General features: G+C 39.2%; 1 protein-coding gene across 1 annotated transcript in view; it reads left to right on the top strand.

Moving 5' to 3' along the window:
- IGF2BP3 (insulin like growth factor 2 mRNA binding protein 3) overlaps nt 1-16,793 on the top strand; it is a 116,189-nt gene that overhangs the window by 77,601 nt on the left and 21,795 nt on the right. Inside the window, exons 7-11 of the mRNA XM_082045701.1 lie at nt 3,946-4,230; nt 6,530-6,664; nt 7,260-7,382; nt 9,887-10,022; nt 11,806-11,937. Coding sequence (XP_081901827.1) covers nt 3,946-4,230; nt 6,530-6,664; nt 7,260-7,382; nt 9,887-10,022; nt 11,806-11,937 — 811 coding nt within the window. The remainder of the gene's footprint in view (nt 1-3,945; nt 4,231-6,529; nt 6,665-7,259; nt 7,383-9,886; nt 10,023-11,805; nt 11,938-16,793) is intronic.

Below are 16,793 nucleotides of genomic sequence, written 5' to 3' on the forward strand. Positions count from 1 at the left end.
ACCAGTAGTGCCCTCGAACAGAGGTAACCTGCACAACTTTCATTAACTTGAGGCCATGGAAGGAGCCCCCCAGCCCTGTTTGGGAAGTCTCAGGTCTCTGTGGAAAGGCAGAGGAGGTATTGCTGTCATTTGGACTTGAGTTTCTGAGGTGGTCAGTCTGTGTGAGGATGTGCTTTCCAAAAAGAAGCTGGATTGTACATGTTTGGTGGACTGAAGCAGATGCTACTAGCGCTGTGAAGAACCAGTCACTTGCTTTCCTCTGAGGCTCGGGCTTTCCCAGGGAATGAGGATGGCTCTCCTGATAGCAAGTCCTGCCCTAAATGCCGTTTTACAGGGAATTTGTGCCCATCTGGAGGACAGTCTCTAATCACTCACTTATCTTTTTGATTTCTTCTCCCCACTTCCTCCCTGCCTCCCACTCTGGAATGCTGCGGAGATATCTTTAAAACTTTGGGCTTGTTATGGTGCTGGAAGACTGCTGAGCCATCATCTTGTCCGATTCCAGCCCTATGTTTTGTGACACAAAAAAGATAAAAATTAGTTCAGAACAGGTAAATAAAGGTGTATGGCAATAATTTAAAAACCTAGTGAAAACTGTCAAAGATTGGAATGTAAAGGCCAGGCTTGACAGCCAAAGTGACCTTTCAAAAGCTGTGGTCTTGTGTATTCTGTAAGAAATGCACCAAAACTGCGTATTTGGGTGCGTCACTGAAAATAAGTTATCCTGGAATTTCTCTATGTGTGCCCAAATCAGAGTGTGAGACCACCTACCCAGGAAGCATCAGCTCCGTAAAAGGCTTGGGAGAGCAGCATTTAATGACCAACTCTTCTGCTGACTTCTTGTCACTTGAACAAATCAAATTATCAAATGAGTCAGCCTATGAAAGATGAAGAACTCTCTGACTCAGAGGGTGAACTAGTTGTTTTAAAGTGTTCTCTATAAATATCTAGACTAATTTAAACAAGTGATACTACTGTAGTTTCTCTAGTATACTAGAGAATCTAGTGTACGGTGCTACAGACACTGTAGTATCTCTAGTATCCAAATAGAGAAGTGAACTTTGAAGCAGGTTTGCCTTCAAATACTTGCTCAAAAGCAACCTATCCAATATTTTTAGTGTGTTATTCTTCCATGTTATCATATGGCTTCGGTGGCCAGGTATTATTCGCTGCTGACATCACTGATTTTCCACAATGGCAAATGAACTTTTTGAAGTTTGCTTTGAATTTAAGGTACTTATAAATTGCTAAACAGCTCTATATAAGTTGTTCTTAAGCAGAAAAATTCCAGTGTTATTTCCAGGAAAAGTATGGTGCATATATATATATATGCCAGTTGTTGTTGTATATTTTTGTTTGTGAAAACATGATAGGTATGTAGCTTGGTTGCAAACAAAAAGCCTAATATTTTCCTCCTACCACTTCTAAGGAAGAGTGAGAAGTCTCATGCACTGTTTTAATGTAAAGCTTTGTATTAGTGCTGGAATTCTGGTCTAAAGGTAAGATTGAAGCATTTTGGGAAAGAAACAGTGTCTGAACTTGTCAAATGAATGCATGGAAGGGAATGAGTTGGGATGGATATCAATCTGGAGCTTGTTCATGAAATCGTTGGTGTTCATCTCTCCAATATCTTGAGGTTTGTTTCCAAAAGAAAAAGGGCTTGTGCAACTGCGCTGTCTGCTGGTGCCATTTCTCTCCCACAGAGCAGTTCAGATTTTTGGTTTATTTCAATAAAACTCAACCCAGACACAAGCCTCATAATTGCAGCCAACAATAACTTAATATGTTCAGGTTGCATAAAAAGGAAAGGCTGCAGACCCCTTTCCCAGATAGGATCTCCATGGAGAGACACTTGGGCAGAATGTCTTTTGGGCATTGGAAATCCATGCAGAAACTAAAGCTTGAGAGAGAAATCCATAGGAACGCAAGTTTTGTTAATCCTGCTGCTCACTGCCCTTACTGTTTTGTAAATATAACTTTCTGTGTAATAAAATGCTCTTTAAAGTCCACGGAGTATGAGTTAAGAAATGTCAACTTTGAAACAGCCTGAGCAAATTTTAATCCAACACTTTTGCCATATTCTTGAAGAGGTTCTTCTGTTGTGGGAGCAATTACACTGCCCCTCTTCCCAAAGGACCTGTGTCTCATTCAGTGAACAGAAGTATTTAATGAGCAGTGATCAGTTATTCAATATCTTGCGTTCCTTGTTGTTCAATAGTATTGCCTTGAGCCTTATTTATTACCGGCCCTTATTACACACCGCTCCAAAGACACAAATTACTTGTTTCCTCATAAGCTCTTTGCTGTCTGACTGAAGTATTTCAAGAATACTGGTTCAACACCTGGGAGATGAGGGGCATGTTATCCCCAGTACTTGTATGAGACTTCTCACCTGCAAAGCTGCTGTCACAGGAAACACCCGGGAGATAAGCAGTACTTTTCACTGGCTACCCTTGAAAATTGAAGCAGTTGGCTAGCATCATCCTTTATCTCTGCAGCAGGGGCAGGAGTAAACTGTTGCTGAAGGCAGAGTTTAGTAAACTGGCAGTAACCACCCACAAATGTACGTGAACAGAAAAACTGGATGAAGTTTAATTTTCAGGGAGCTTGCTCTAGAATATGTGGTGATTGGAGCTTTTTACAGAAAATGTTGGTGGGTTCTTCAAAATGGGATGGAAACCTCCTCCCTTCCACTAGTGTTTTTAATTTAAATTTTGTCTTTAAACAAAATCCCCTAGTAAACTTTGGTCCAAGATTAAGCCTGGCATTTATAAGCTACCCCAAATCAATGCATGTTTCAGTGATATCAATATATCATATTGTTGATAATCTGAATAGCATACCTGCTGTAGTGAAACTTGAAGTGTCTGTCTTGGACAAATGCATTAATTTTATACCACTAGCTTACCAGCACTCTCTGTGTAGTTTGAATTATTCTTATTGTTTTCTGGATCTTTAACTGCATTGACTCTATTCTGTTTGTGAGTGGAAGGTCGTCTACTCTTCAGAAATCTGACCCTTAAGGCGAGGGTTGTGCTCCCTCTGGGAGGCACAGGAGACCAGCAGCTCAGGCTGACTTGCAAACTTGGTCCTATCTTGGTTAGACAGAGGGGTTGGGCAGGGGTGAGCTGAGCAACCAGGTGGATATTCGGCACGATGGACCACAGCGTGTGTTGTGTGCATTTGGGAGACATCCCTCTGTGATATTTGACAGAGGGCTCTGCTTTACTAGAAAGCACAAGACAGCCTGAAACACTGTTTAAATGCCTTCTCACACCTCTGCATCTGTGGAGAGTTTAACAGAGGTGTTTGCTTTCATTTCCTAGTTAATTTTTAAACTTGCTTACAACAGAACTAGTTGGTAAGTTATGAGGTGCTGTTGTGGTCTGCATAGTGGTGTTTCAAATGACATTGTCTGGTTTTGAAGGTTTTTTATTTATTTTTTTTTCTCTCCTGTCATAGCTATGTCAGTTATTGCAAAAACTCCAGCTAAATAGCTGTGCTGGCAAAAACTCTAATGAAGGTGCTGTGATAGCAGCTAAAAAGTTTTCCCTCTGGTGCAGCTTTAATTCTATTTGGGAAACTGATTTAAATTAAATCAGGCAAAAGAATGCTTTTGAGTGTATAAGCTCAGTCTCCTGTGAGGTTTTGCTGATAGGGTTACACCAGCAAAAACTTTAAAGTGCACAGAAGCCCAGAGCAAGCAAGAGCTAACTTGTAGTCCTTAATATGGTGCCTTAAATAAAAAGAAAAAGTTGTTCAATCAAAATTTTGACTGAAGAATTTTTGAATGTAACTTTTCATATTGGAATCAGTTTTTAGCCTTGCCATGTGATTTAGAAAGAGCAGAAGTTTATATCTGAATGAGTTGTCGTTTCATAAGGCCCTGCATATGATTGTGTGTTTTTTTTTTTTTCTCTTCTCTCCTTCCCTTTGCAAACAAAGAGCAATAGAAAAACTGAACGGGTTTCAGCTTGAAAACTATTCCTTGAAAGTTGCATATATCCCTGATGAAATGGCAGCCCAGCAACCTCCGCAACAACATCCCCAGGGAAGACGTGGATTTGGACAGAGGGGTGCTCCAAGGCAAGGATCACCCAGCGCAACCACGAGGCAGAAACCACAGTCAGACGTTCCTCTACGGATGCTGGTTCCCACGCAGTTCGTAGGAGCCATCATTGGGAAAGAAGGAGCGACAATCAGAAACATTACAAAGCAGACACAGTCCAAGTAAGTTGTTTTGCAGAACTGTAGTTGTAAGCTTTAATATTGTGTCCTCATCTCCCATGTGAAGGAAAACTTGCAAAACTTCACAACTAACCTGTGTGGTCAGAGAGCAAATGAAGATAACAACGAGAAGGAAATATTTTGCAAGATTCGTTTAAGGACTGGATTCTGTCCTCGACACGTGTTCAAATACTAGCTGACTTGTTTCTTCCTTTTTTTTAAAAAAAAAAAATGAAATTGGGCTATGCTAGTAGGATGGTATTTGATGCCGGAGAATTTGCTTACAGACATACTAATAAGGTTCTGGCACAAAAAGTGAAACTGAAAAAGCTGTAATATGTTGGTCTGTGGGACATGCAGTCAGTGTGGTGGCATATCCAAGACTTTAAGTGTTTATTCTAGCTTTAGCTTAATTTAGGGCGTTCTTAGGACTTAAAAAACGTTTTCAATTCAAGAACGGGGAAAAAACCCAACCAAACAAAAACACAACCAAAAACCTAACCTTCCTCTTTTGCATCACTACTCCTTGCACCTCATCCCCATGTATTGCTGGTGAATACATTTGTTGCTATCAAGTTGCAGGCCACACCAAAACACAGATTAAGGAAATGCACGGGAAGCAAAAAGCTAAGTGACTTAAGAAGCTTAGAGCACTGGAGTCTAGAGATGCTGGAGGAGACTGTTTCCAGTGTGTGTTAAATCCCTATCCACAAGGAAGAGCTCAGCGCAGATGCAGAGGGAGGTGGGGATTGTATTTGAAGTATTCTTCCAGGATACCCCTAAGAGTGAGGAGTGAAATATGCTGCTTTCAGCTGGTATGAGCCCCTAGCCCTCTAGTTACAGCATGCAGGACCTGTAAATGAGCTGTAAGTGAGGGGTGTGAGGGTGGGTGGCTTCAGTTTTGGGAGTAGTTAATGAGGATAAGGGAGTCCTCTCTAATCACACCCCTCACAAACAAGCAGGCTCCCCCTCCTGCCTCAAACCCAAGATTATCATGATGCTCCTTTCAACCTCTCATTAGCATGTTGTATCCCAGGAGACTACTTGTGTTTAACAACACAAATTTAAGAGATTTGTGGTGTCCTGATGAGACCTGGTTGTAGTTTGCCTATGAGCAACCCGTTTTTCAGGGGATATCTAAAACTTATCTCGGACTATAAAAATCCTGGAAGACTGGCACAAGGTAAGCTTTTATCTCTTAAAAGAAGACTGGATAGAGCAGAAATAATCACAGGCTGCTGACTTTACAGATACATGACTTTAAGAATGCTTTTATTGTTTTGGGGTTAAAAATGAAATGTCAACTAATTCCAGTTGATGTAATGATTGCCATGGGCTTCTTAGAAAACGTTGCATTGTGAAACAAAATGAATTTTCACTATCAGAAAGCACAGGAAAAATAGAGGTTTATTGAAAAGCAGCATAGTTGTTTGTCAGGTTTGGAAACAGCTGTGGTTTGGAGAAGAGTGGAGAAAGCAGAAGTGGAAAGAGTATGTGACTTGCAGTTACGGGCAGAGGACAAATGATATTCAAGGAATTATCTTGAAGCAGGTCATAATTAGTTTTTGTTAAATTCCTAGAGCAAACCAAAACATGGTGTAGACTAAGACTAGTAGTTATAGGGTGGTGAAGAATGGAGCTAGAGGAAAGGTGATGTCAGGAGAAATTTTAGGCTTAAAAAGCATAGAAAAGTAATCTTGAGGATGAATGCAAATACCTTGCACGGTCATTATTAGTGAACTGGCTGGGTTGCTGATGGAGTATTGAGAAAGTCTAAGGAAGTGCTGTTTTCAGTGGTTTACCCCAGATTGTCTATCTAACAGATCCCCTGAATATCTTGATGGGAGATAAATGAGGAAAGGAGATCCCAGTGTCCATAAAGACAGGGTTTAGCTCAGGGATGTCCAACTCATTTTCATTGGGGGCCACATCAGCCTCACAGTTGCCTGCCAAGGGCTGAATGTGATTTTAGGACTGTATAAATGTAACTACTCCTACACTTAAACGGTCCTAAAATTACATTCGGCCCTTGGCAGGCAACTGCGAGGCTGATGTGGCCCCCGGTGAAAATGAGGTGGACAGCCCTGGTTTAGCCGGTAAAATCAGGATAGGAGAGGTCCTTTATCACACACAAAAAATATTTAGATCTTTAGGCAGTTGTATATTTTGCAAAATTAAACTACTTGAATAATGTCAGTGTTAGCTCAAAATAAATTAGTTTTATGAGAGCTGGAAATATGCAAAGCTTACCATACAGTACATGGTTACAGTTACTGTGTTTTTTTTTTTTTTTTCTTTCAAGAATTGATATTCATCGTAAAGAGAATGCAGGTGCTGCTGAGAAACCAATTACCATCCACTCTACTCCTGAAGGCTGCTCAACGGCTTGTAAAATTATTATGGAGATCATGCAAAAGGAAGCTCAAGATACTAAATTGTGAGTAAAAGGCATTTCATTGTGGAGGCATTAAAAATTCTGAATTCTTGTTGACTCAGTTTAAAGATGAAGTCTTTTAAAATAAAATTAATAAGTCAATCTTTTTTCTGAATATTTTTTTTGCCATTATCTGTATTTAAGTAGGTAAAGGAACTAAGGCTTTTTTTCTTTCAGGACAGACTGCTTGTTTGGTTAGACCCAGCACAAATCTGTGCTTTTAGCCATTGTCCACCTGTGATTTTGAGGTGAACTGGAGCCAATACTGCAGTTTCTTGAGTAACCACTAGTTTTTAACCAGAGTAGTGTAACAAGTTCTCACTAAGTGAGTTCTCACTAAAAGCTTTAAGGTATATTTCTTCCTTCCCAACAACTCTTGCTACTTCATTCTGACTTATTTAGCAGGTATGTTATGAGGAAGCTATAGATGATAGTGCCGAAATGTGCATTCCACTTGACTCATTTTGCATATAGTATAAACATGTGTAAGTGAATGGGAGTTGTACATATTTCTATAAAAATAAAATTTATCCATAACATACATAAAAACTGGCACTCTGGTCTCCGAAAGTCTCACTGCATTTAACTTCCATTACAGTACGGAAGAAATTCCCTTGAAGATATTGGCACATAACAACTTTGTTGGTCGACTTATTGGCAAAGAAGGAAGAAACCTGAAGAAAATTGAGCAGGACACAGATACTAAAATCACAATATCTCCGTAAGTTTTCAGTGGCCTTATCTTTCTGTGAGATGTCTCAAATAGCAACAATACTGCTGTGGTACATTCAGGTACGGAGTTCTTACAAAAACACTACATGTGTATTGAAGGCTGAGATAACAGCCTTTTGGAGGCCTTTCCATAATGTGGATTAAACTGTTACTTAAGCTCAGTTAAATTTAATGTAAACAGTGAGTCTTCATTGTAAACTCAGTCAAGAGCAAGCCTAAAAATATCATAGGCTATGTGGAGCCTGTGTTAGACTATATTTTAAGTGTCAGTTGTTTTTAACGTATTATACCATATGTAATGACGAGTGTTTTAAGCTGTAAGCCTGGATCAGTTCTGAGATATGTGTGAAAATGAGTGAAACTACTGATGTTTTAGTTTCTGGTATAGATCAGAATTTTGGACAAGAGTGAAGGAAAAAAAGCAAATGAATATTGAGTATTTTTAATAGCAGTTCTGTCACTCTGGCCACTAGCAACCAAATTAAAATACATGGACTAGTCTTCTTCTAAGTGATAGCTTTTGGTCTGTGAATTTGTGAAGGTAACTGAGACCTGGTCAAATTTAGCTGAGATTAAACAGGACTGAGTTTTCACCTCCACTGCAAATCTGCAAATCACTGATTAGATCAATATCGCTGTAGAAGCTTGGATGTTAATAGTAGTTTTACTCTGGAGCAATATCCTCAGACAACCTCCTGTTTTGAAAAGCAAATGCTCTGATGTGAACTTACGATCATTTGAGGCCATCTTAGGCTTTAGCAGGAAAGGATGAGAGTAAGGCTTGTAGACTTTAGGAAATGGAGGAAGTTTAGAAGACACATGAAGACACATGAAGAGGTGTGAATATATGCAGGAGAGAAAAACAAAAAAGTATATTGCAGAAAATAGCTCAGGTGAAGGCAAGGAAGCTAAGAATGAATGAGCTTCCTCAAAAAGAAGAAATTCAAAATTGTGTGAAGAAAACCTAAGACCTTCCTTGAAGGCATGCAAACATTTGTGGAATTAGTCTGAGGATGGGAAGTAAATCCATTGGAGAAAAAGCACCCAAGTAAGTGTTTCAGGAGTACATTTTTGTAAGGCCAGCATGGTCTCTTAAATGTGTTGGCATAAACATTTTGTTTGCAAACAGTACACAGGCTGTTAATGCTATTTCTTAAAGGAAAAAAAAATATGTACAGGCTAAATGGGATAATGGTTTTCATTCCGTGAAACCAACTTGTCTCTTTTGATGACACAAATAACATATTGTCTGTAAACATTTGCAGAGTATTTTTTATTTTAGCAAGTTTAATGGCTTATTTGCATTAAAATCTTGGCCTCAAGATCACACTTGTCATGCTATGCCCGAAATAACCCCATGAAGTCGCTTGGTTTAATTGGTGCATAAAAGAGGGCAAATATACCCATTGATTCTGCTTTATCTAATTAGTCTTTCTCCTGATCTCTTCATTCAGGCTTTTTGGTAAGCTTGTCCATAAAGTTAAAGGCAGCTGGTTTGGGAAAGTGTTTTCTCTCTGCTTTGGGGTGTTCTCCACTACTTTCCTTCCTGAGGCAGTAACTCAGTGCTCGCACACCAGAAACTTAAGGATTGCTCTGTGAATGCATTTTGTGTTTGCTGCTGCTTAACTGAGATGCACAGGTTGCCACGTGCTGCCTGCTGAGCAAGAAAGCAAGCCTTGCATGTTGCTTTTTCTCTCCTTCCTACCATGGGTTTCACCACCCCTGCTGCACCATGCTCTAATTTTTATTTTTTAGGTTGGTTTGTTTGTTTATTTGTGGTTTTGTTTTGGGCGTTGTTTTTTTTGGTCTTCACCACTTCAGCTCACCTTTTCTCCATACATGGATATACCGTGGCTTCCCAGCTGGTTTCTTCCATTTTACCACAGTAGGTCAGCATTTGTTACCTAACAAAGCACTAGTTTAATGCTGTAACCCTTTCATTTTCCCAGAGGAGATACTAGTGTTTTGCAGCAGATGTTGACTTGCACACAGTTCCCATCTCCCATCCCTGCACCTCCCCCTTAGGATTTGGAGGCTCTTCTGCAGTTTCACTGAGGGTTGGGCTTTTTCTCCCTCCTTCCTTAAGGAATCCACAATTGTTCTCAAGGAAAGAAAGTTTCTTATGGTCTGTGTTTCTGGGATGTCTAAAATCCCTGAAGCCCTCTCTCTGTTAGTAGGGCTGGTGTGGAGTGCAAAGCTGAACCTCGTGCTCTGCAGCTCATGTTCCTACAGAGCATGATGGTTTCCATCTTGTGTTGCACCTAAAGCACAACTCAACCATCTGATGCCAAACCTCACTGCATCAGTTTTTGTTAAGTTTGTTGTGAGGACAGAGCTTCTCCAGATTCTCTGAGAACTGTGTTTGAGCCCTGTTATAGATTGATACAACAGTCTCTGGAGGGCAAGGTCCACATGCTCGGATGTCATCCCACTTGAATCATAAATCTGGATTACCCTTTGTCTGCTAATTAATCGTGCTTCTGTTTTATCTAGATTGCAGGACTTGACACTCTATAATCCGGAAAGGACCATTACAGTTAAAGGCAGTATTGAAACTTGTGCCAAGGCTGAGGAAGAAATTATGAAGAAAATCAGGGAGTCTTATGAAAATGATATTGCTGCTATGAATGTGAGTTGTCTTGTTGCCTGGGCCCTTTCTAGAACTAGAACCATGGAAAGGTTTAGGTGTGAGGGATCTCTGGAGGTCACCTGGCCCATCGAGGGGTTGCTCAGTATAGGGCCCACTTCTGAGTTAAATGAGGTTGTATAGGAACTTGTCTCCTTTTTGATCATCTCCATGGACAGAGTCCACAGTCTCTCTGGGCAGCCTGTGCCCTGGCTCAGTGCTTTCATGGTGAAAAGTTCTTTCCCAACAGCTGATGAATATTTCCCTGTTGCAACCTCTACCTGTTGTCTGTTGTATTAATCTACAGGGCTTGGGCAATGTTTTTTTTTAATTATTTATTTATGTACGTATGCTATTTTAATTAAGGTTTTTCTGATTTGTTTTGAGTAGTGGAACTGAGAAATTGATCTAGATTGAGGTCATGAGTGAGCACTTTTTTGTCATTGCAAAAACCTAAAAGAATGTGTTTATGTACTATTGTGGTTTGTGTGCTCTAGTTTGTATATGTTCCTTAAAGCAGTGATTCCCAGTCTCTTCATGTTAAAAGTGTAACAACACGTGGATGAGGGATCTCTCCTGCTTTCAATTACTTAAATGAAGAATGCTTTATTAAGGTTTTTCTTGATATAGATGATAAAGGCATTTAGTTAATCAAATATGATTGGTGATTATATAACAAAACCCCCACACCTCATTTGTTTGCCAAAGTATTACTAATGCATATTGAGAAACTATTAAGATTTTTTTTTATAAGTTATGTAGAGCTTTTTGCATGTGTATTGAAATCTTATGTTCTAGAGTGAAAACAGTTTTTCTGTTTACAGTAGTCTCTGATTTTCTAGAAATGGCTGTTCTTCAGTGTTTCTCTACTAGCTGGAGAGAATATTTTTCTCTGTTTTTCCTCTCCCTCCCATACTATAAGCAAATTACAGGATACAAACTACACACTATGAGGACACAAAGTATTTTATAGTGGTACATTTTTGCTTCATATAGTGAGCAGAAACATGGGGTGAGTTTGAGCCTCTGCTGTTTGGCAAAGGTGTAGGGGTTTTTGGTGTCTCACGATTGGCTTATGTTGATGGCTTGAGATGGTGTCAATCTCTAGCTGAGGTATTTCTAAAGCATCATCACATTACTGGGAAATAATCTGGAAAAGTAAAAAAGGGTACTGATAAGTTTTGTGTCATGGTCAACAAATGCTTCCTACCACTTGAAGTAAGGAACATGCAGCTTTAATAGTTGATGATTTCCCAGGAAATGCTTGGAAATATATTGGGAAAAATAAAATACTTGATTTTTTGCATGGCATGGGAAGGAAAGGAAACGAGGAGGAGGAGGAGGATGGAGTTATAGTGCGGCATATACCCCTAGTGTATTAAAGGTCATGGCTTGTTCATGGGATTTCTCTCTTTCTACAGGCCTGTCCTTTTAGTATAACACACAAAAAACCATTTATTTCCTCCAATAGTTCTGTTCTCTCTGAAAGCAATTGTACTATTGCTTGAATTTCTTTCTATAAAGTTTTTCATGAGTTTCACTGATCAGGTTGTAGCAAGCAATTCCCACCTGTCTTCCCTACTACATGTTTTTAGTGCTATTGGTCCATGTGTATGTCTGGGAAATAGGTTTGAAGCATAGTCCTTGATGAAATAGAGATGATTTTTTTTTTTTCTTTTACATAACACACATCTTCTGAAAAGGTTAATAGCCGGTGCCAACTAGGATTGTCATTAAAGATAATAACCAAGACTGTAAATCTTAAATAACTCTTTTGCCATTGCAGCTTCAAGCACATTTAATTCCTGGGTTAAATCTGAATGCCTTGGGTCTGTTCCCACCTTCTTCTTCAGGAATCCCACCTCCCGCAGTGAGTGTTGCTTCTGCTGCTGCTGCTGCTTCGTATCCACCATTTGGGGTAAGGGAAATCTCTGATTTTGGATGGTTAGTGGATGGTGATAATCTGTGCAATGCTACTGTTCAAAACTAATCAGTTTGCTGTATTTTTGTCAAATCACCTCAAAGATCTGGGAGTGATGTTTTGTCAGTTTTCTTAATGTTATCTGTCTTCCTGTTTGCACACTGAAAGTATTTTATGGGGCTGCAGTTGGAAACAGATATTCATTGGTCATTTAGTGAAATGCTCAGTGAAACCAGAAAATGGTGTTTCTTAGAAAAGTGTTAGACCTTATTTTCTAGAGAACTTGAATTATTACAGAAAGAAATGTCATATGAAATGGAATGTAAAAATTGCTGGAATTTGCAATTAATAATGCTAGTCTGTAGTTGTATTCCTATTGATATGGAAGGAAAAAAAATGATCTCTTGTCATAAAGCAGGGATCTAAACCGAAAATGTTTGTTTGAATGCTGCAGTTTTCTAAATGTACAAGCTCTGTTGAAATGCAGTATTGCCAAATATATAAGATTTAAATTACATAGACTAATCTCCAGAAAGTTGTGATATACTTGCTACATTGCTCTCTAAGAAATACATGAAAAAAATTCAATAGAATTTTATTTGAATCCAGTCCTTATTAGTTATAATAAATGAGGTCTTTTGCTATGGAGTAGAAGATAATTTGTTGTATCAGAAAGATCTGGAGTCTTTCTGGAAAGAGATGGTGCTCTGCTAGTCAAGAAAAGACAATCTCATTATAATGAGAAGAATATTTTTCATATCTTCCCTGTTTCTGGTGGCGGTTGCTGTGGGCAACTCAATGGAAGATGACTTTTCAAAATGAACCCTAACAAGTGGATAACAGAGATTTACAAACTGACATGGCTGACTGTGCCCTCTTCTTTGCTCGAGAGTAACATCTAGAGAGTTGAGTCTGAGATTCCTCATGACCTAGAGAAGTGAAAATGTGGCACAGCACACTGAACTTTGTCAAATAACTCAAGTGGGTCTATATATATTGCATTAAAGGGAAGTTGTTGCCTAAGTACTTTTCCCAGAGGAAGAAGCCAAGAAAATGTCATTGCAAGAAACAGGAAAAATTCCATACTTGTAGCATTGTTCGTGGGAATGAACAACTTGGGTGTTACGAGAATATTAAACTATATAGAGTATAATAGTGACTTTATCAGGAAAAGGTACTCCAATGAAAACTACGATGGAAATATGTTTATACTCTGTTATTTTATTGCTAATAGCAGTGCTTCTAGACAAAAAATTTCTCTCCACCCTTAGTCCCTGTGCACTTTGATTAGAGTGGCAGGTTTCTGCTTCATTGTATTGTGTAAAATGACATCTGTGATAATGGATTGCCTTGACTTATTACTACTTTTTTTAGGAGAAACTAGAAGTGATTTGTTAATAGTGTATAACTTTAGTGGTATGAAAAGTATAGCTTTTCTTTTTACTCCTGGTTTGCAACCTACTTGCTACTCTTGATTTTCACACTATAAGCCTACAGGTTCTTTTCCTCACTTGGCTTATCTTCATTTCTTTATCATTTTTTGCTTTTGTTGTGGTTTGTTCTTGATTTTTTTGCTTTAAACATGCACCTAAACAGTGTTCAATTTGGTGATTTCAATTGTAGTCATGTCTGTCCCTCTGCTAGTGTCTGTTTCTCCCTGCCAGATGCACCTTTTTTGGCCTGCTAGGAATCTCTGGCATTTTCCAGGTTTCTGCAAATAAGATAGTGGCAACATTTGGAAAAAAGGCATCAAGAAACAAGTGTCACAGTGTAAAAGTCTGGGAGCTTTGCAGCTGGAAGGACCACAGTGTCTGAACTGTCTCGTTCCCGTTCGTGCTGTTTGCTCAGTCCTCTGAATAAGCTCTCATTCCAGATAGTCTGGAAGTATGAGAAGCTAACATGCAAAAAGAAGGGATAAACTCACAGATTCAAAGGATAAACTGGCTTTTGTGAAGGTTGGGGGACAGCCCCTGAACCTGAAACTGAGGGCTTATCAAACAAATGCATGAACAATTGAGACCAATTCACCTTTTCTTACTTACGTGTGACCTGATCTGGAAAAGAGCAGGTGGTTCTGTGGACTTCAGACAAGTCAGCTGTTCAGGTTACTTGGAGTATTTGTCACTCTCTGGAGAGAGGAAAACAAGACAAAGTATGAGTTTATCTTTTAATGGATGCAGTTTACAAAAAAAAGTTTCCTTTTTTTACTTTATTGGACAAAGTCTTGTAAATCTTGTTTGTGTATGAAGTTAATTTGTGAGTTTTACTTCTCTCCTCTGTGTTGTTTTTTTTTTTTTCTCTAGTAGAACAATTTTTAAGACACTGATTAAATAAGCTATTGGGGCATGTAGAGGTAGAAAGGGCAAAAGGAGAGGGCTGGCTATGTTTTTAAGAAGAAATGGAAACAACCTGAAAAGCTAAAAGTAACCACAGAGAGGGATCTAGAAGAGCTCATAACAGACTTACAAAAACCAATAAATACTCTGTGTGAATGAGAGGGGCTTCAAAGAAACAAAGTCTTAGAAGAAGCATTAATTAAGAAATCACAGGGAGACTTAATGTCTGTTTACTTATGAGCTACTTGTTACCAGGTTCCTTGTTTTGGCAAAGGTGTTTGGGCAACTTGAGTCCCTTTAACTCGAGTGGATGTCCTTGTTCACTTGGAGCACTGGTTAGCTGCCACTGAGGATATCCCTTCCAGGTAGCTGAAAACCCATTCTGAAAACGCTGCTGGCATTGGAGTATGAAGTGTATCCTGCTGTAATCTTGCTTATTAAATGCAAATTTGGCCTTCTGCTCAGGGATGGACATGGGTGGCTCTTCCCTGTCACCTGTTTGTTTGTCTGAGCAAAGGTGTGTTCCTTGGCTATACCATCATCAGGGCCCTCTTGGCATTTATTGTCATTGAAGTAGTTTCATGAATGTGTGTTTACAGACAGCCTTGGGACCCCACTGTGATGTGCCTGAGGGTTATGAACCTTTTGTTTGAATATCTTTGAGTGCATAGACCCTTTCTTCACCCTATTGTGGGGATGGACTCACAAGTGGCTCTTTGGGTCAGAAGAGTTAGGTGGGTGAGTTTTGGGCTTTTGCAGAAGTTTCCACATGGAATTGATCCTTCAGATGTGCTGTTTTCTAGTGATAATGTGTTGCTATGATTTCGTGTAGGACTTGTTCCCAAAGAAACCTGAGGTGTCATCTTAATAATTGAAACAAGTGTCTGTCACATTCCTGATCTTGTTTTTTTTTTTTTTTTTTTTTTATATGGGTGGAAAGAGAAAAGTATGCATGGTAAACACATCTAGGATTTTATGTTGTGAGAGCTCAAAGTGGCAGGTCTCAACACCCATATATACAGCTTTAGCCAAGTAGTCCTAAAATGGAGCATTCAGGAGTTAGGGGCTGAGCAATTTGATAGGTTTTGCTGTGTTCATGTGAGCTGTGTGATGCTTCATCCTCTTCCTCTTCATGCAAAACTTTAAGGCATATTTGACAAGAGCATAAACACTGTTCTCCAGCTGCTTCAGGAGCAGTCCGGTGTCACAAACTCAATGGATGGCAATATTATCAAACACTGGTTTGCATTTAGCTCCTTGGCTTGGTCCACGTTCAGGAGAGCAATTTCCACGTGACTGAGGTAACTCATTTTCTATGGTCCATAGAGAACCACCATGGAGAACATCAAAGTCTTACTGCACAGAGCCTCATCTAATTTAATCTAATGAGATGCGGTTTCTGTCTTACTAAGAAGCTGGTTGTAGCTTTACCCTCTGTCCTGGCAGGAGAGCCCACACAGGATGGTTTGTTATCAGTTTATGGACATAAACATGCATGTGTGCACACGTCTGCTACGCGTGTCTGTTGCACATGGCTAACAGTGTCTGAGCACCACATCTGGTATAGGCTAAGCATTATTTTTTGGGATATTTACCTGTCATTAGCAACAAGTCTTAATATACTAACTGTGTCACTTATTTGCAAAGTCCAAGCTTTGTTTGCTGGTTTAAAGCACTCATTTTGTGTAGTGATTTAAAAGGGATGCAATGGAATTGCATATTGTGCTTCAATTCCCAAATTTTCCTGTCTCTTTTTGCAAAAAAACAAGATCTAGATACTTTTCTCTGTCTTCCTAAAAGACAAGCAAATTGGAATGTGGGAATCATTGAAATGTTTTAAGGTTTGAGGAAAAAGTAGGACTTGAGAAATGCCTTGGTTAAGAATATTAGGAATTAAAAGTTGCTATTCTCAAATGAACATGATTTTACTTTTATGATCCTGGTGATGTGATCCAACTTTTTTTTTTTTTAATGATTGTGTGCCCTTGTGTGACCATGCTAAGAACCAGTAGCCTTTTTCTGCTTGTTTGTACTTGATGTCTTGTCCAGCTGCTTTTGGGCCTGGAGAACCACCACTTTCTGTTTACCCTTGAAATCTTTCTCCTTAACTCTGCACTTAAATGCTTGTGTGTGTTGCAGTTATGACATTTGTGAATAGTTTCATTAGTCTGCCCACTGGCACTTGTAATGAGTGTAATGAGCTGAGCACCTGCACAAAGAATTGGGATTTGTATGAGGAGGAGAGTGAGATTCCGCAAAAGTGAATATGCCCCGTGCTTATGTTTTCCAGATGATCCATTACCAAAAAAAAGTTCTTAAAATTTCCCAGCTAAGCAGCTTCAGATGTAGAATTGTACCACTGAAAGCAGTTTTGATGAAGTAGTTGCTTATGTCTTCTGAACTTTGGGGGAGAAATAAGCACATGCTTGTCTCTCAAGAATAAAAGTTTGTTCTCCTGAAGTGCTGAAGATTATGAAGCTCCAAACAAACGTGAATTCTTTGTCTTAGAGTTCAACT

This window comes from Streptopelia decaocto, assembly GCF_964273445.1.
Source record: "Streptopelia decaocto genome assembly, chromosome: 2".
Classification (NCBI taxonomy): domain Eukaryota; kingdom Metazoa; phylum Chordata; class Aves; order Columbiformes; family Columbidae; genus Streptopelia; species Streptopelia decaocto.